This window comes from Zerene cesonia, chromosome Z (genome assembly GCF_012273895.1).
Source record: "Zerene cesonia ecotype Mississippi chromosome Z, Zerene_cesonia_1.1, whole genome shotgun sequence".
NCBI classification, from domain to species: domain Eukaryota; kingdom Metazoa; phylum Arthropoda; class Insecta; order Lepidoptera; family Pieridae; genus Zerene; species Zerene cesonia.
The window spans coordinates 9,687,213-9,708,482 of record NC_052122.1 but is presented as its reverse complement, the minus strand read 5'-3'; the positions used below and the strand labels follow the sequence as shown (position 1 = coordinate 9,708,482).

General features: G+C 31.5%; 1 protein-coding gene across 4 annotated transcripts in view; it reads right to left on the bottom strand.

Moving 5' to 3' along the window:
• Positions 1 to 2,181: 2,181 nt before the first annotated feature.
• Positions 2,182 to 21,270, bottom strand: part of LOC119835513 (carboxyl-terminal PDZ ligand of neuronal nitric oxide synthase protein) — a 140,351-nt gene continuing 121,262 nt past the window's right edge. For 2 of the 4 annotated variants that reach the window (XM_038360392.1, XM_038360393.1), the window contains exons 4-6: positions 15,523 to 15,753; positions 14,610 to 14,744; positions 11,678 to 12,724 (exon numbers count right to left, since the gene is read on the bottom strand). In XM_038360392.1, coding sequence (XP_038216320.1) covers positions 11,897 to 12,724; positions 14,610 to 14,744; positions 15,523 to 15,753 — 1,194 coding nt within the window. In that variant the 3' untranslated portion in view covers positions 11,678 to 11,896. Of the gene's footprint in view, positions 7,328 to 11,677; positions 12,725 to 14,609; positions 14,745 to 15,522; positions 15,754 to 21,270 lie in introns of those variants that run through there. The other 2 variants (XM_038360395.1, XM_038360394.1) reach the window with 2 other exon arrangements.

Sequence of the window (21,270 nt, the reverse complement as noted above, 5' to 3'; positions counted from 1 at the left end):
GATACCAAGCGGATTCTACGTGATGTGCGAACAAATTATACACTATCGATTATAAGAAATAAATGTTCTACGAAACATTATTTTAGTGCATTACGGCAAGCGAGTTAAACTTTGTTCTATCACTTTGTAGGAACATTGCGCTGGGACTCTTACAGTTTATTTAAGAAGAGTGTAGAAAATATATTTACATACTACTTAAATAAATCCTTAAATTAGCCATTGAATATTTATAAAATGTAGTTACATAAATAAAACCGTATTTTAATAAAAATACAGATATTATACTAACTCCAGTTTATAACAAATGAAATAAATAAAGTTGCGATAATAAATAAAAAAAAAATAACGCCAGTTTATTAGTTTAATTCATTATTATGTATCTTCTCAAATTATCTGTCTACTCTAAGTCTTGGTTGTAGAGATATATCAAAATACAGATTCTTTTTCAAATCTAAACAAGTTATTTCTTCAACGTTCCATTCTTGGTGCCTGTCTACGTCGTTCAGTGCGTTATGTCTATCGCAGTCGTTGAGACTGACATAATGACATACATTGTTTAGGAAAATAACAGGTTTACAAATTGTAATGATGTTCACTGTACATGCGAGTACATATGTGTGGTTACCATCTATTTTTTTATAATAGAACTGTATTTGCCGGTCATCGAGTTTTACACGTATATTTCAACACATAAAATATTGAGCAAAATGAAAGAGGTCGTAATCATATCGTATATATATGTAATGTGGGAGCAAGCTTCGCTTCGAATTGGGCCATTCAAGGCCAGTGGTAGCGCTTACCATCAGGTGACCCACCAATTCCACATAAATTAAATAAAAAGAAATTAACCTATGTGTAAATACTTACGTTGAATAACGTATTAATTGAGTTTTTATATATTTAAAAATATTTAATGGTTTCCATTAAAATTCGCCTGTATTGGATACCGAAAATCTTGAAACGAATGTCATACACATCCTCGACAAATTTTTTTTATAAAAACTAAATGACCTTATTCTGCTTTAACCACCTTGTAAGAAGTTGTCCAATATGTTTGGGAACACACAGGAGGCACCATCATTAAAATAAAAATAATAATCATAAATATCAGTTCATTTATCATAAGTCCTGATGTTAAAAGAAAAAAAGTTCAATTGATAATATCTTCTTCCTTTTTTCGATTAAAGAGTTGTACCTACGTAAATGGTAAAACTATTTCATTACCACACAATGTAACAAAACTTCAATGTCAAACTGAACAGCATTGATCGAAATAGCCACTAATTAAATGTTCACGACGTAACCCGGAATTTGTCGTATAATATATTCGTATACAACTCATGCAACTGTCAAGTGCCATAATAGACGTGCGGTAGCATATAACCAGTATAGCATTCATTTCAGTTGTGTGTCACATTCTCCAAGTTAGCAGTAATTAATAATTATGCTGAACAGAGTTTTCGTGAAAACAAAGCAGGCTTTGTTGTTATGAATATGTAGGTACTTAATATACATTAGTTCTTTACTCCTGCATCTGACTTATTGATTTCTCCAATACTATATATATTGATACAGCCGTTACACTATATACTATAATCACACTTGCAAAGAAGAAACAACAGATTAATAATTCACATTATTTTCTTATGTAATAGCGAGCAACTAAGCTGGTGGCATGGATGATGTTTACGATCACCATGAACCAATAATATTTGCAGAGCTATGGCTGCTGCAAATGAGTTGCACGTTTTTAACGGGTACAGGATAAGGAAAGAATCGACGACGGGAGAAAAGGAAGGGGATACGGGTCTCCGACTTCCCAACTCACCGAACGAAACACAGTAGCATATTTCATGTTGCGTTCTATGCGGGTCCATTCCGTGGCAAAGCGTCCTCTATACTCACACTCAAATATGGGTGATCACACACACATGCAACGGAAATAATTTTAAAATGGATTAGCGCGTAACAAACAAACTCTGTAGCTGAATATGTATTATATGACTTTTATATTTATATTGACTTGTCAATATTACTATATGAGTTTAATATTTACTCGAATATTTCAGAAGTGTATTTATCAGTTTAAAAAGTACCTAAAGGAAAAAACAAATCTGATGAAATGTTGCTATACTAAGCCAGACGGATGAATTATAAAAAATAAATAATAAAACAATCCAGGTCTTGTTGTACTAACTTTATTTAGCTTAAAAACTTTACGAACACAATATCAATAAAAGTTATCAGTCATTTCGAGCACTCACAAATTATTATCAATACCTTAATCAGTTACTTATAGCTAACAAAATGCAATATGGAATAACAGAAATCCATTTTTAACGGTTACTTTGTGACGATAACCACAGCTCTAATATAATACTTTACATACTTAAATCAATGTCAAAAAATCAAAAAATTACAAATTATTGTGCAGGCAATGATAAACAATGCCCGAAAAGCCAAATTGCTTCTTAGTCGCATTTTCTTTACGTTTAAGTATTCGAATAAGGCTCATGCTGTTTGCTTTATTCGTATATATAATATTAGCTATAAACAAAAACATGCAAGGGGCAGAAGAAAACTTTCCCTCTGTTTCGACTATAGATATAATTATAATAATATAATTGATTTACCCGGCTTCTCGGAGTTAATGTAAAAGATTTTGCCCATAATTTTACATACATGTCTATTTTAAATATAGGAATGATTATGCCTTGATAATTTAATATTGATCAACTAAAAAGCACCAGAAGAGATGAAAATTATGGCACTATAATTGTCTTAACTAATGTCGTACTCTTCATAATCTAGGTCTAGAACTTAATCATCAGCCAATTAGGATTCTCACAATAAAGTTTGTAGTCTTAGAATTATCTTAGAGGGTTCATATTCTGACCTAGCTCGAAGCCAAAATTTTTAGGTCATCCCAATTTTCGGTTTAAAGCAGAAAATAGCTGTCTAGACGAGCTAATGCACATTTCATCTACTCTATTAACGTCGCGTGTAATGCCAGAGAGATTCATCAGAAATTCTATTGATAATTATGAAGCATAGGTATATAGCGATAACAGAAACGGAAAATTTTAAAGACACATTTAAAGGGATATAGAAAATATCCTATTTTCAAACATAATAACTAAAAAATAAGAATCGTCCCAATAAATATCACTACATTTGTCACTAACGCAATAAAATAAATCACGTTTCAAATCACTGTGATTTTTACTTTATTACGTCGCTGAGTTTCTGCATTATATAAGCCACGAGATAAATCACATTTACACGTCACTGCCTAACTATAACGTGAAAATATCGAGGTGAGGCGAATGATGTTCTCACACCAATCATGAATAAACTTTTACCATTTTTCTCACCACATTTTCAGGCGAGAAAATATAGTTTTTCCACACCCTTTTTAAAGTTATAGGGTTAATTTAATACTTTTTTTATAAAAGTCAAAATAGACGACGATTGATTAGAAGCTATAAAATTACATTAGAATGCGTACTGTGAATAAAATAAATATTTTCAGTTTTGCAAGGGTGAATTTGCTTTGACAATTAACATAATTATTCAATTGATTGGCAGTAGCTTGTTTTAACATACTGTATGAAATAATTTAATTAATAAATTCTTTGAAAGTAACTGTATACTATTTTAATCACACTAAACTAGGCTATGAACAAATATGATTAATTTATATGTTGACATTCCAGACTATCAAAGCGCCCTGCCACTATTAATCAAGCGTATGATAAGCATGATATGAATGTTTTTAACTAACTATTGACATTGAATCCAGATTTTTGGTCATAGGGTCTTAAAATGCTGTTCTTCCTAATTCGTAACATGTTCAGTTTAAAAACTTATTACCGTTACATGGGCATCATGTATCTATGATAATAAATGATTACTACTAATTTAAAGATATATAACCTTCAATATATATCAATCTTAGTCAGTACGAAACGAAAGACGCTACAGTACACAACTTACAATCCAAATTTGTATTACCAACTTAATCGTTAATAATAACACTTACAATAATAAATAAAAATAATTAAGAGATAAAATTATACAATTAAATCTTAAATAACGAGGAATCCAGCACTATTATTGTATATTTGGTTGCTGTATGCCAACGACTTAAAATACAAGTACTAGGAATATTTAATTGTTCACATAATGTGAAACAGATACCTTTCCGTCCACAGCTTCGCCTCTCAAGTCAAAGTACAAATTCCCATAGAAATGAGATGTTTCACCGTGATAAAAGGTAGTGTACAACACTCTTTAGCGTCCGAACTATCGTCAGGCTCAAAAATCATACTAATAATCAATTAAATTGCTCCATTGCAATGATAAAGAAATTCAAAGAAATGCTAAAAAGTAAGAATAAAGATAGTAAGGAGTTCCACAACGGATAAAATTTTATAATATTCATAATTATTAGAAAAAATAACTATATTTCGTAAATGAACCATGTCTTATGAAATGTCATATTAAATGTCACCAATGTCTTATTAAATGTCATATTCCCAGTGAATAATTTTTTTATAAGTATTAATTTAGTCTATAGAATAACTTACAGTTTGAACAAATAATTATTACTACACATTACATATTATACTATTAGCACACAAGAGATCGCTTATATAAACCAACAATATAATAAGATTTTAATTGAGAAGGCTTAACAAAAGATTATTGAAAAAAAATATATCCTACTTACTAAAGTTTAAAGGTTTACTTAAATATTTGTTCACATTTCAGACTAATATAAATTAAAACGGACGGAATTGTTACAGATTAGGAATAGAAGAAATACAAGTCGAAGTAGTATAGTCAAGCTAAACAATGAAAGCGTAAAAAATAATCTCAGAATGAGACAGTTTTTTGATAAACTTTCTGACCACATACTTAGCGAACTCTTCTAGTGGTTTTCTGGATCGCATGAACGTTTTCATTAGAGCCATAACTTCACGTTATTTCATTAGATTTTTCGGCTTATTACTTATAATTTACTGCATATATTTCGGTAGATTATAATCTATCGAAGTAAAAATATATATGGCCAAGAAAATTTCCTATAAAATACTAACTTACTAGTAACGGAAATAATACTTTGTTAATATAAAGCTAACTTATTCTACTGAGATGATTAAAATTGCACTACTAATAAAGATGCACGATATTCGACATTATTGATAATTTTATTAAAAGGAGTATAATAAATATATATATATAATAAAAAGAGTCATTGTATTGACATTACCAGATGTTTTTAATTAAATTTACTTCGCTTTGCATACGAGCTTAAGCAACATTTAGTATCAAAAAATCATATTATTTACATGAAAATCTTGACAGAGGAGCGCCGGATAGAACAAATTATTGACAAGGGTCTTTAATCTAACAGATTTAATAATATGAATAGGACGGTATTGAAGTATATGTTGTATAATATTGTTTTTAAATAGATTACCTCATACTGATAAGGGTAATTTCATTGGATGTGTTCTTCTAAAACGTAATATTTACAGAGATCTATATTCTTTTAGGTATGATATGGAATATTGTAAAATGCCGAACTTTAATAATATATTTAAATTGGATTTAATGCGAAACGTAATTACTTAGGATCTTTTTAAACAACGTAATGGCCAATAATAATTACAAATTAGAGTATTTATATATATACCCATATTATTGTGGTCATATGGGCTCTGCGCTTGTAGGCACGAAACTGACAAGCTTAGAATTTATCTGTTTCCCTCGAAAGTCTATGGTCTGTAATATCGGAAGTAAAATGTCCTTGAAAATGTATTTCTATCCCGAGCGAATGCTGTTTTAATCTTTCAAGTCACGGTTAAATGGGAAACGTAGCTGAAGTAAAACAAAGTTCAACATTGCTGCGAGCGCTATCATTATTGACACTTTGACTGGCATCGCCGGATCGGATATTTTGCTAAATAAAATGTTGATCTCAATTTCAAAGGCTAAATGCAGCAACACTAAATTGGTTCGACTTTACGATGATTTAATTTACAGTCGACTTCAAAAAAGGAGGTTTGACTGCATGTTTTTGTGTCTGTTGCCTCACAGCTTTTTACTGAGTGAACTGATTTTTATGGTTATTTTTATATGACGAAAAAAATCATTGTTTGAATTCTGGTCAACATTAAATTATTATGATTAGTGTACGCAGATTTGTTTATGCCATGCCTATGCAATCTTACGAGATCATTCCCTGTAGTATAAACAAAAAAAAAAATCGGTATAAATTAATTTGCCTTTTATAAAAAAAAGAAACGTTAATTCGTCTTCAAGTTTTACTTTTCTTTGTTACTAAGTTTTACTTGAAGGCATCTGACCCGCTTTATAAAATTATTTTGTGTTTAACGCTATCTTCACAGATGCTCGTAATAACACCAGGTCAGAATCAGATGACGGTATCCAGATTCAATTGCGAGAAACTCCCAAATAGACTGTTTCTCCTGGAATTAGTACTGTTTCTGTTGGTTATTCATGATTCAATTGGGAATTTCCTTCGGGAAACGCTGATGATGAAATCCATAGCAAATAATCAAGAGTTTTTATCTTAACCGTGGCGCATAAACGATACTCTGCTACAAGTATGGTATAAATAATTCCTACAAATTCTTTTATCCATTTTAGTAAAAAAAAAAATCGATTTCTGTTTTAAATCAGAATAAGAGGTTCTCAATCTCGTATTGTCTCTTTCTCATATTGCCTTCATATTTTACCCTTTTAATTTAATAAGAACATTTAGTAAGAAGCACCGAAATCAACTCGAATTTATTTTTCAGTTCTTGAAGGTGGTTTCACTTTTGTTTCGAAGCAGTTTATTCTTTAACAACAATAAGTGCTTATTTCTGTAAGTTTTTGTAATTTCGAATATCGTGCGTGTACCGATTTAGGATAATTTCAACATTTAATCAAAAAATTAACTGGACATAGCTCATATTTGTACGTTGTCATAGTTACTGCAGAAACACAATTATTGTACAGCCTATGAAACTTATACTATCCACCATGTCAACTAATTTACATTACAATTGAATCATAAGCTATGACAGAACAATTAAAGCATAGTGTGTTTATTGACTAAGATCTTTCTTCTGGTAAACCGCGGCAAAAGCCGACGTTTCTTTTTTACGCCGAGCTGCAGGAGAAGGTTCCTGGCTTCAGCCAGCGCCGTGTCTGTGTCCTCTACTCCTGATACAAAACCGCTTTCTGGACGGGATAGAGTAGCTGTGGTTGGCAGAAGGGAGAACCACCGGTCTATCTTAGCGGTTGGTGATAACTGAAATAAATTGGTTAACCATGGTTAATAACAATCATTATAATTTTAAGTAGAAGAAAATCGACTTATCCGGATCCAGTTGTTGTTAACAGCAGAAGTCTTTCCGTGAGTTATACAAAAAATGTTGGGCTATTTTTAGGTGCATGTTATGATGATATGCACCGGATTGAACTCTCAAAAGCAATATATTCTATACATATTCTTTAGTAATGTAACTTAATACTCTTGACCGGAATTACCTATATTTTTTTAATCAAAATATTAATCTATAAGCTTTACTAATTTGGAATCTCATGTAATTATAGTTGAGCATCTGAAGAATCTTTACATAACTCGAAATATGCTAAAAGCGCTCTTAGAATAATGTAATTCGTGGTTAATTTAACTGGATTAGACGCCAGCTCAGAGAATTCATTCGATGCAATCCTGGTCCGAGCCGTTAAGAGCTGTCGATAACCTTCGAGAGGCTGCAGTTTACATTGCAAATACTTACACTGTTCCAGGGATTTTATGATATTAAAATTGAATCACCAACACTTGGTGCAGTCACGTACCAGTCTACGATAATAATAATGCTGCGTTTGCTTGTCTTTATCGCATTATGGAGCTTTCGAATCTTCGTGTATTAGATTATTTATATATTTAAGCGATGGAATTTTGTACTATATTTATTGTACTATATATCTAGACTTGGTTTTGTTGGAACAGATTTAGAAAACTAGTGTCACTTTTGAATTGGGACTTCTTTTTTGAAATGATGACAGAATTTTGATGCAATTTGGCAATTGTAAGCGTTATCATTTATCATTAATAGATACTAAAGAACGAACGTTCATGAAGTCGTTACATCTTTATATTAATAATTTGATTTGATTTAATAAAAACCATATCAGTTACTATTAATATGAATATTTAATGTTTGTACTATACTCCTTAAGCATCATCACATACCCTACGAGAAAGTTTAAATTATTACGCAGTTATTGAGTCATATTTTCAATTCAACCTAGCTTACGTCAATGCATCCCACGTATAGAACCTTCACTGCCCTACTTCTGTATCAATATTAGTATAGCTATATATCCGCGCCAAAGATATCCAACAGAAGTTGTATTAGAAACGTCAATAGGAATAGGGTTATGGTGCTATTTATAATGCAAGATCTATAGATGTTGATTAAATAAGGAATCAATTGCGCCATCTCAAGTATATTCCGTGAATTTAGATGGAAATTTTATTTAGAATTTTGATTTATAAAATTTTTGATAGATTGAAATATAGGGATTTGGGTTATATGGAATTTATTGTTGATAATCGAATAATTAGATAGGTATTCAGGTAATAAAACAAAACATTATTTTTCATTTGTTATTTACGGCTATAGTTTAAATGAACGTAGATTTAATAGGCAGAGAGTATTGTAAATATTGAATAATATAGTCCTGGGTCAACTGTATAATATCTATTCAGAAATATTTTATTTTTATATATTATTATTTTTAAATATTGGATGTAATTGTCTTTACTCTCATACCAAGAGGTTTTTCGTTTGAATGCAATATAGTGATAGAATCAACTAAATTTTATGATTTGGTCTTCTACAAAATATACATAGGGAAATGATTGTATCTTGGCGATCTTAATCAGGGTTATAAGATAAACTCGTGAATTTTTTGTGTTGTCATTGATCTCTGATAATAATAATCAAATCTATCTGTTTAATCAAAATCGAGTCTAAAGGACAGTCTATTACCACCTTATCACCACTATAGGTACCACCTAGGTACGTCGGTGTTTTTTGTTGGAAAAGATTAACATACATTAAATTTAAGAAATTATCTTTGCATTTTTGTGGTTTGTAATTTTATTCTGTGATATATATAAGGAGAAACTACTTTCATTTATAATTGGGAAAATAACACTCTTAACTCATGTATCTAATATTTTATTTAATCCTTAATATCCATTTCATGTCTGCCTTTATTTCTACCACATGTATAACATATAAGTTGTAACTATATTAATAACACATGAAATTCAGACCATGTTTAATACTAACACCATGAGATTTTCAAAGAAAGCATGCTGTTATGCTAATGCTGTTTCACAAATCGAAGTAATCAGGTCTTAAAGTCATGGCGCAGTATTTAACAAGGTTTGTTACAGAGTAATATAAGTTGAAAGAGATCCATTTACGACTATTACTAGGATTACATAAAGTACCATTATTAATGTGACAGCTATAAGATTACATGATTACTATATAGTAAGGTGTCATTATAAAAGTGTAATACTTTCTTTGAATATTTGTCCTTATTTACGTCAAGTGATTTACCGATCTTTATACCTATTTAACGATACGTTATAAATAGGTAATACAGCGGATTTATAGATAGCTATTTGAAGTTAATCTTCACCGAAGAGAATCTGGGCAGCATTTAATGCAGCTCGGCGAGTAAGATTTCATCCCGTCGAAAGCCAATCGTATTGTTACGGGTTCGTAAAGACGAGGGAATAGCTATATATATAGAAACGTAATCGCCTTTGCCGTAACTACATTTTGTATATTGCTCTTTTTACTATTCATGCGTTGTTTGAGCAACCTGTTGCTAAAGGTGCCAGCATTTCAGAAACTCATTACCTAGTTACTATTGCTTTGCTTTTTGATTGCAATTATTCAGCTTTCTATGTGTGTGTGTGTGTATTTTTTGTTGGAAAGAATAGGTTTACTATTCCCCAAAAATATATGTGATTGTACAACAACAAGTTATCTTTCTTGTTGTAATCACAGATATGCAAATAAGCAAGTGGGCTGCTGAAAACATTTTTGCTCTTATCGCGCTCAGGGGAAATGTCGGTGCTGAATCTGTCATGAGATGTCTAGATACGAGAATCCTTTAAGACAGATTATATCTGTTCAGCGGGACTGAATTAAGAACTGTCTTACGTTCTATCTTTCTATCTTTCATTGCGGGGTGAGTATTGGAGAAAAATTTTATTGAAAATGCCCTGACATTCATGTCGATCAGTAAAAGGAAGTTTGGTTTCTGTTGAAAAAGTTAGATTTTGAGCTAGAAGGTTCATTACGAACTGTCACTAAAATCTGAATATTTATGAAAGTGTTACATTTTTATATTTGACACAGTACATTATTAAATAGTATTTGAATTACTTACTACCGTAGAATGGTTATTTGTAACGATTACTGTAACACGATTACAATCTATTGAATGAAATCTTATTTAGTATATCATGACAATGTAATAAAGTTCCAAATAGTATAACAGAGGTTTCATATAAAAAGACAAAATATAATATGGAAATAATTTTCTATTAAAAGTAGATATTAGGGAGTAGTTATATAAAACAAGAATTTTGTTAGTTACAAAAATAAAAACGATTTTATCGAAGAACTAAGAAAATAAAATTGAGACGAAATTAACAATGTGCATATATCTATCATTAATGTTATTATGACGTTGCCAATACTTCATCTACTGATTAAATATAACATTGATCTAAGTACTTTAAACATCAATTTAATATTATTCCTATCAGATATAATGATAGAGAAACAGACAAAGTTTTTGGATATATAGATATAATAAATATGCTTTTTTAATCAAGTATAAATAACAGTTGTATAAATATTATAATATAATAAAAGTATACATAATAATTGGCACAAATATTACCATTTTTGTAAATATATTATATATGCATAAATACAATTCCTAACTACGTATCTATCTACTATGCGTAGGGGTATAAATATACTGAATCATATTAAACATTATAATATTTGTTATACAAACATTAAAGAAGATTATACGTCCTCTATAAAGATAGATTTAGGAGCTCATAAAATTGGATAATTTAAGTCATAGATTTCCCAATAACATGTATAGTATAATAATTAGTTTCTATGAAACTTCACTTAGCCTCTAAAATAGACAGCAATAATAATTAATATATCATTAGATTATTTTATATGATTGAAGAATTTGAAGTATTTTATAACATGAAAATTAGAAGTTATAATCAAATTTATTTTTATTGGTATCTCATAATACATGTGTACGAATATTCGTATTATTAGGTAACTACGCAACATCGATTACAACAATATTGTGATAATTTAAAGAATATATATATATATATTAAAAATAATAATACATAACTGTATTATATATATAAGAATTGTTAACTTTACATCTATGACTAGAATAAACACAATTCCACTAACATTTAGTTTGATTAAAAGTTTTTTTTTAAGAAAAGTAAGAAAATTTGCATAGGGATATGGCAAAGATATGTTATTAAATACGTTGCCGCAGGGCTTAAAAAATATCTGATATGTAAATAAATGTACCTATTAGAAATAAAATATTTAAAACATTTTGGCATAGTTTTGGCACAGTTAACAAAATTCAATAACGTTACATAACATACTAAACAATATTAATAGATTCAACACAATCTTCATAAATAATAACAATGTCTAATCAATAAACCATAAAAAAACTATTTGCTAAAAAGGTAACTGGACTCAAATTACGCAGCGTGTATTTACTTGGTTGTGTGCCTTGTCCACTGCGAGCGCAGAGCTGTCATCATTTCGCTCCGGTTTGGTACCTTTTCGCTGGTAGAGCGAGTTATCGGAGCACCTGGAGCGAGCTGATCAGCGCCTGGAACGTTAAGAGTAGCCCCGAACGGTTCATTAGCACTCGCCTGTGCGTCAGCGACGTCAGAAGTACTTTCAGAAGGGCTCACGGGTACAATCAGCCGCACGCGACCATCTTCACCAGTTGCAGTCAAGGTCCCATTGTGAGACAGAGGCATAATGAAAGCCGCGCCATCGTCCGAGCTCAATCCATCGGGAGAAGAATCTTTAGAAGTAGATGGCTGGCTGGTACTGTAAAGCGAATTCTGCGAGTGCCCAATGCTCATGGCCTGGGCCAAGGCTCCTATTTCATCAGATGACTTGGAGTTATACAGCTGGTGGTTGAGCAAGCTCGAAATATCAGAGTTGCTGAGATGATTGGTCAACGGTGGGATGTTCGGGAACGCATTGCAGTTTTGATAGAACTGCTGATTATTGTTGAATTTAGCGTCTGTGTCGTTGCAAGCCATATCTTGGAATTTGGAGATCAAGTAGCTCTGTATTTGGTCGTTGGACATCGATCCAAAGTTTGGAGCCGAGCTGGGGCCGTTTCGTTTCTCAGGCGAAGTTGGAGTCAAGCAGTATGGCGATAGATGAATGTTATTATTATCCAAATTCTGGTTCTTTTTAGTGTTCTGAGCAATGAAGTTGATGAGTGCATCATCGTTCATTGATGAATTTCCATTGCACATTGCCTCAGATTTTGAAGTATCGTTGGCTCCAGCAGTCTTCGCCTAGAGATTTGGAAACATTTACAGGATTTGCGTATACATTGTATTAGAAATGAATTCATATTGAATTAAACCCTTTTTTCATTATACCAACTGTCTTGATATAACATATCAAGTTACAATGTTTTGTTTAGTTGGAAAAGTTAGGTTTATTTCAAAATTGAATACGTGACTATAATTAGAAGTACTAATGTGTTCTAGAACAACTAAACTATTCACAACTAAACTAAAGCTAAAGCAAGCGTCTTTGTCACAAAATTTAATTAAGGGAAAGGAAGTAATTTTACTTTCAAACAAAAACAATTGCTTTGCTCAGGTTTTACATAAAATAATAATGAAAATTAAACAAAATGATATGATTAAAAATTAGTTTAAATTAAAATAACATATACAGCAAACAACAAACGGATTAAAAAATAATAATGATAGGGTTAATGTAGAAAAATAAAACAGACACAAAATGAAAACATTTGCACACAAAAAGCATTTTTTTTTAAATAAGCCAATACGTTTATGTTGCTTTAAATGCAGAAAAATGCATTCTGATTCATTGGAAACATAATTTACAGCAAAAAATTAAATTAAAATGTTGTTTTTATAGTAAAAGATTATTAATTATTTTTTTTGATATACCGTGTAACTGAGCTGGTTCCTCGTCTAATGGTTAGCGATCGTCACCGCCCATGAGCATTTGCGAATGTGTTGCCTGTTTTAACAGGTAAGGGATAAGGAAAGCATTGACGGTAAAAAAAAATGGGTGGATAAGGTAAGGTGAAGAAAAAGAAGGGGCGTTCGGATGTACGAAACACAGTAAGTAGCTTTTACATGCTACTATTTCACGTCAGTATTCTGTGGGGATGTGGTATTTCCCCAGTGCGAACTAGCCCTATATTTTTACCAATACCTGTCGAAGCGTGTTCGACACATTACTTGAAAGTATACATACATACTTAATATACATAAAATATGTTACACCATTTAAAACAGCATTATGAAATACGCATTACGTCGTTTTAATTGTATAGGTATAGAGCAAATGCCTTTTAACTGGCAGTTAAAAATGGTTTTTGCTGAAACCTTTTTAAGTAACTTTTTGCAATACTCCACAATAATATTTATGTTTTTTTTTTCTTTTTTTCACGTTCCCAAGGATGTTGTTTTATAGTTATTATTAATACAACCCTATTTATATGTGTTGGATTACATATAAAAACAAAAGAAAAACAACGAAATTACAAAAAGACACATACATGCAAATGAATAAGATGAAATTATGTTTATTGTCTGACCAGACATACATTAAATGGTTAAAGTACAATAGGTACATAGTAGAGGCAATAAAGTATATTCGTTCATATGTCTGCTCAGGCTTTGGCTCCTTCTAAGGTCCACCATCATGATACGATGTAGTACCTACACACATTAAGTTATTTTTTTACGTCTCTGAATTTTATATTGAAAACTTTCTCAGTGACCATAAGCGGCCATTTTTTTTTAATATAGTGTATGTAATTTTAATAAATTCACTTATTATATCGATTCATTCATGAAAGTTGTCGTAAGGATACATAATACAATTAACACTTTATATTTACTGCTTCACTGATCGATTTTCCTTACGGACAAGTAGGATGACTAGAAACCCAGGATCCTTCGTTTTTCCGTTTCGTTCCCTCACGCGTTAATCTACTGTACCCAGTACCAACAAAACGATCTCATATCTTAAGCGCTCCAATCAATTCAATATCCATTATATTTCTAAACAAATTCTATGTCAGAAAATCAAGACATATGTTAAGAAACAGTATTTATTTCCCTTATGAGTAGAACATTGTATTTTACGACTACTTTCATTTTATTTACTAACGAAGACATAGAAAATAAATACCTGTGGAAGAAGAGTGAGTTGCTGCGCGTTGATTGTTCGAGTGGACCCCTTCTCCCTCTCCTGTAAATGTGAAACTAGGGCAGCAATGTGCTCCAATAGTTCCTTGTTGTGGACCAGAAGCTGGTGGGTGCGAGCCTTTAAAATTTGAAAACATAATTTTTAATGTATGTGTTGGATATATGTCAGGTTAAATATCAACGAGTAAAGATAAAGATGTTATTTTTTAACAGGTCTTTTATTTGGATAGTGCCTTTAAAACACAACAACAACAAACTGCACATACATGGGTAGGTGATACCTAAAATATACGTGCAAGCCAGCACTTTACTGTACCACAATTACACAATTAAAAACAAAATGAATTATAAAAAAAACCAAGTTGTGAAAAGGACCTTATCGCTTATTTAGAAATGAGGAAAACAAAATAACAAAATTGCGAAAACATTTGGAGAAAAATATGCAGAAAAAATCAACGTTTTTGATGAATTCAAATAAATAACAAGAAGCTTCATTGACATTATTTGACGAGAGAGTATTGTCACATTGCTGAAGATTATCCCCGACCTTGACTCATTTGATTAAGGTTATTTCAATCTTATCTAGATTTAACAATCGCTGAAAACGAAAAAGATTTTTGTTTTACATGGTTTTGTATATGGTCATCTGGCTGGTGGACTTCCGATGTAAACAAACATATTACATTTTCCGTTACTTATGATTATTGTCTCTTACCGTTTAAACCCTTCCTTAACTTCCACAAACATGTCCGGTCTAGCCATCTTCAACTGACCCAAACACAGCGATTGATTTTTATACTGAATATAGATATACATCATCGTCACCGATCGGATCGTTAGAGGAAATCATAACAACATCTTCTGCAGTGAGCAAAAGTGTGTGTTGATGAGGATACCTGGGCTTCACAGCGCGCCGCCTGCTCTGCAGCTAGCTGATCACGCAGTAGCATGAGTTGCGCGACAGCTGCTCGGGTGTGCTGCGCCTGTTGCTCCAGTCTCTCCTTCAGGAGCTGGAGTTGGTGCTGGGCGCTGAGGGGAGTGGCCGCGTCGCCCTCTGGCACCGGAGATATCTCGACTTTGGTAATGCATTCTGGCAGGTCGGGCAGATTGACGCTTGGCGCTGTTGGCTGTGAATGTAAGATCAACGGAAACATTGAAATTTCTGTCATTTTTTTATTTTTAAAATACAGACCATGAAATATTGTTCAAATTATATTGCAAATTTATCCAACTACGTTAACGTTTTACGTTAGGCCCTACAACTATGGCTAAGTATGTATTTGTTACAATAAAGAACAGAAAAAACATACAATTAGCTACAATAAACTTGGAACAAATATAAGAAAACCTTAACAAGAAACTCAAAAGATCGTTAACTAAGTTATAATTGAGTCAGTCAAATTTTATCAGAGAAATTATTGTTTACTTTTTGTTACGGAGGGATAATACCATGTAATGTATATTGTTACAGGCCAATAATTTAATAAAAGAGCTACCGAGTACTTTAATGTATAGGGAAAATGAAAATAATTTATCGCCTTTTTAAGTTAAGTACTTAGATTATTATATTTACCTAAAGATTTATACAAATGCAACTTTAGCCTAATCGGACACCGAGAATTGAGTCAAAATTCACTTCTAAGAGATAAATTCACTGTGAATTAGTGTTATTCCTCCTCCGATTTCCCTGAGTTTCCATCATCAGATCCTATCTTGATGATAATGGGAACTAAATAAAAATTTCTTATTTTCCACACAATTGCCGAAAATGTGGTCTAACATATAAAAAAAAAATACCGAAGAACATAGAACCTCCTAATTTTCGTTTTTGGAAGTCGGTTAATAACAGTTATGAATTTGCATATGAATTGTTAAAATGTAAATTATGAAACAACCAATTATATATAAGCTTCTCAACCATGGCGTTCATTATTTTTGTGTTTTGTAAATTCGACTCTATTTTACAATCTGAAGTAATACTTCGCTCCCCAGGGAATCGGAGATGAAAAAATAAATCTATCATTTTGTGAATGAAATTAACTTAAAATGATCACGTGTGCAATTTTATTTTTACTTAAAATGTCTTGATAGTTTAGACAGATCATTTAGCCATTATTAAAGAATATTTAGCAAAAATAATGTTTTTTCTAGTAATATTATTAATAAATTTATCAAAATTACACACACAATATTTTTTAATGAAATTTGTGTTTATATTATGTGTATTTAAAACCAGCAATTTAAAAAAAAAATTGGATATTGGGTACCGTTGCAGGCGTTCAAATTCAAACTAGGTTACCGATTATATAAGAAATTTTATAATATTATTGTATATTGAAATAAAATAATTGATACAGCACTAAGTGTAGTTGCAATGTCTGTCATTTGATTGTTTGAGTGGTTGCTAAATAGTATCAAGTAAAAGTAGAAAATCATAGTTTTTTTACAGAAGAAATAACGTCCCTTACACATTAAAGACATGTCGCTTTTGCGGAAGTTTTGGTTACGTAAGCCACCTAATATACAAATTTTCACGTGTAAACACCCGCGATAGTAGCTTGGTGTAATATTTTACTAGTTTCGAAAATTGGAAAATTATAAGTCCAATCTTGTTCGAGACCGTTTACGCAAGCAACTCGCAGCTTATCGAACTAAATTGATAGTTTGGGGAAGTTAAGAGTTCGCCAAAACAATGTCCACTAAACAAAAACGAAATAAATCCTGCACATCGAACTATGTCGAAACTTTAATTATCGCTTCTGAAGCACGTCCCACGCTGTGGGACTACAATAATGTATATACACTTTCCACTAACTTATATTAAAAAAGTACAATTGCTATGCAATATTGATGTTTTATAGACCCAAAGCAACGGTTAATAAAATGTTTCTTATGGGCTAATTGTCTGTTTGTATGCGCGTCAATCACGTACAAACCAATGGGCAGATTATGACAAATTTTACATGGTGTAAAAACAATACTATGTTCAATTTATAGGTTAGATAATATATGAACATATAAAAGTTACCTGGGGGATAAAAAAAAAATTTAAAAATACTGGTGTCATTGAATATGTTTTGAAAAAAGGAATTAGTGGTTTCTTAAGAGGTATTTGCTAAATTAAACAAGTCATGAAATATGTAAGACGGAAAGCTAGTAAGGAATGTAAACACCGTCTAAAAACATATTTACTACAATCTGAACTATAATACCTTTCTAGAGTAAATCACTGGAAAGTTGCATAATTCGAAAGAAGTCAATTTAGCGAAGAAGTGGCGAAATTAAAGAAAAAGAATAGCAGCAGTGCCTCTAATGAAATTTGTGTGTGAAATTGGCGGGATTTTAATGCCCTTTCTTTCTTGCTGCAAGGAAAGGTCTCCATGAAACTTCAATGTGTTTTGGCTAGCATTTTGCTTTCAGTATAATTTTCTGTCGACTTTTATTGGATAAAATTATATAATATGCAACTGCCGCTTTAACATGAGCACTTAAATTATTGATTTAATGTAAAATTTACAAAAATTACGTAAGCATTGTTATTGTACTGTCAGTTTAATTCACCTGTAAATGCAAGCGATAGTTACATAAATATTATAAATGTAAGAGATATAAAGGCGGCCTTATATTATGTATAAATTCTATGAAGGCGTTTATACTCGTATATGGTATAAACAGAAATTTGATTGAGAACTTTTATTTCGAAAACATGAAATTACGCACATTTAATGTTTTTCTAAAGCGTACTAAACATTGTTACATTTTTTCGCGAATGATGCAGGTACCTGTGTGACAATTTGTTAATCATCAAAAAGCATAACATTTTTAGGTATGCATATTGTATGTGTTAACAATAACAATCTGAACTTGCATATCAATCAACCCTTCGTCCACAAAAGACAAACCAACCTGCCTACATATATTAAGATTACCTTTAATGGCCAAGGTTAGCCCGACACCGATTCGATCCGACCACTGCCGTTGATTAACATTGACAAGATTCCGTTTACCACAAACCGTGGATTTCGCCATTCATCAGGTAAATGACCCTTCGAATAGTTTTTGCAAAGGCTTCAACCATTGAAACTGCTAAAACAGAAACATCAAAAATCATCGCGACCTCATCTCGGTGAAATATAGAACGTCTTACGTGGCCTAATCGAAATTTAATTTAAATTAAAAGCATAGCAGCGTAAGGTTTATTTTGCGAGCACTCCGTTGAAATGAGAGGTTGTTTTCATAATGTCTTTGGCAAGTTATATAGGATGTACTTCAATGACAAAACAGCTTTACAATTAATAGTCATCTATGATATCTACACCCGATAACTACGAGCAATTTCTCAATGTAACATCCGCAAGGAGACAGAGCTTGACAAAGCTGCTACACGTTCCTGTATTGTGACCTAGTGAGATCGGGTACAAGGAGTCGAATATCTCAATATCGGCTGCAGCCATACGCATTAAATGGAAGATAATGTTAATGTACTTTCGAAGAATAGAAAAAACGAAAAATAAAGTAGGTTAATCACGGACACAATAACTGCAAAAAAATTACATACAACTAATATATAATTTTCAGTTACAATAAGTTTAAACATAGTGAATATTACATAAATACATTATGATATTTTTTAAGTATGGGCTGATTTAGAAATTCAGATAGTAAGAATCTCCTATTAATACTTAAATCTGTTAATATGGTGTTGATATTTTTTATACTTTCCACTTGGAGTTCTAATATTGTTATTATTTTCTTGATATATTGCTTTAGTTATTCCAACAGCTAGTAGAACTGTACTTAAAGCTTCCATTGAATGCCACTGTATAATTTCTAGCGACTGATACTTTATACATAGATGCCTGTGTTGCATAGAAACTATTTTCATCATCTAAACTTAAATGAATAAGTTTGTTGTAGAGGTGTGCAGCTACTTTGTCACATATTAAAGCGTTTAAATTAGAAATTCCATTTTTTCCGATTATAGAAATAAATTTTTTAATAGAACATAACAATTTTTAAAGCCAACTTCCATTCTCCTACATGTATTCAAATAAGCTGATTACTAATAGACTAAACGGTATAATTGTAATCCTGTAACGTGGCGAAAACTATCAAAATAACGATCGTTCTAAGAAAAACATTATCTAGAAATCATATTATCGTCCCATTTCTAAAAGGGTACTTTTACAAACTAAGAATATTGAGTTTCTATCGGATGTATTCATACTTCAAATTTCGGTGTTATTTATTTACCTGATACACCTACACTATTTGCATCGCAAAGTAGATCGGTCCCTATAAATTCTTTGTGTAAGCTGAAACTTTGGTCTTTGCATAATGACAGACCGTCGAATGCTAGTTATTTGCATCCAGTGTCTTTTCAAATGTAAAATAGTTTCTGAAAGGGTTCGTAAAATTTTAGCATAATTTGGCGGAATTGTGCGAAATATTTTTTCAACCGATGTAGCGTCTCTTTTATTAAGGTCGGACCGGTAATGGGTTGTACCACAATATGAGCATATTAGAATTAGAAGATAGAGCTATCTTCCAGATAAATTTAATTGAATAAAAATAATTCATTATTATCATCATCTGATGGTGATGATATAAAGCATCCCTTATACGTTCCCACTGCTGGGACACAGACCTCCTATAATTGTTCAGGCCGCTTATAATCCACGCTGACCAAATGCGGGTAGGCAGACATGTCGTTGAACTTTTGATTCTTGAAAATGCCGGTTTCGTCACGACGATTTACTTCACATTATTATTAAGTACAAACTAAACAAATATAATCGAAATGTAAAATCTTGTTAATCGACTTTGAACGATCACTATATTCATTAAGACCATCATAAAAAGGAGGTAGCAGTTAAATTATTTCGCGTTAAATTTAAAAGTGAAATTTCATTCATAATTTTCTAATGCCATGTTATTTGAATTATACAATATTTGTGTTCAGATGTACTGATTTCACTCTATTCTATTTATTTTAATAAAACATCAAAGTACATCATCCAAATTGAAGGAAGTATTTGGAAGTTGTTTATAAACAACTTATCAATTATCAAGCACTGGTTTTTATCACCCTTGTCAATTTAATTTTAAACGCGTAATTGATCGAAACAGATTGGTAACAAATGATGTGCTTCAACAGAGTTGCAGTGTTTCGATACTTATTATTAATTCGAAATAAAAAAAAAACTGAAGCATTTCAGACATTGAGATATCCTTAACTGAATTGGATGAATGAAGCGTATGATTGATCAAATTTATCGTTTAATAACGTGACATTTTTTAATATACTTTGAATATTTTTTCAGCTAACATTTTGATTTGAGCTTAATCTGTTAATATTTTTTATTGTATATCAAATATGTTTAAAAACTGCACATAGCTAAGAATCATATAGAAAGAATCTAGGACTGTAACGATATTTTTTTAGGTACCAGAACAATTATGGTATTTAGCATGATATCTCGATTTTAAATATTGTTCATTATCATATCATAGTTTGTTTGTTTCAGTGAGGTATATTTAAAATTCACGAAATCCCACCCTGCCTTTTTGTTGATTAGTTCAAATTCCACTTCCTAGAGAGTACGTACGTCAAGATTCTTAGAGCCAAACTTCTTACTTCCAAT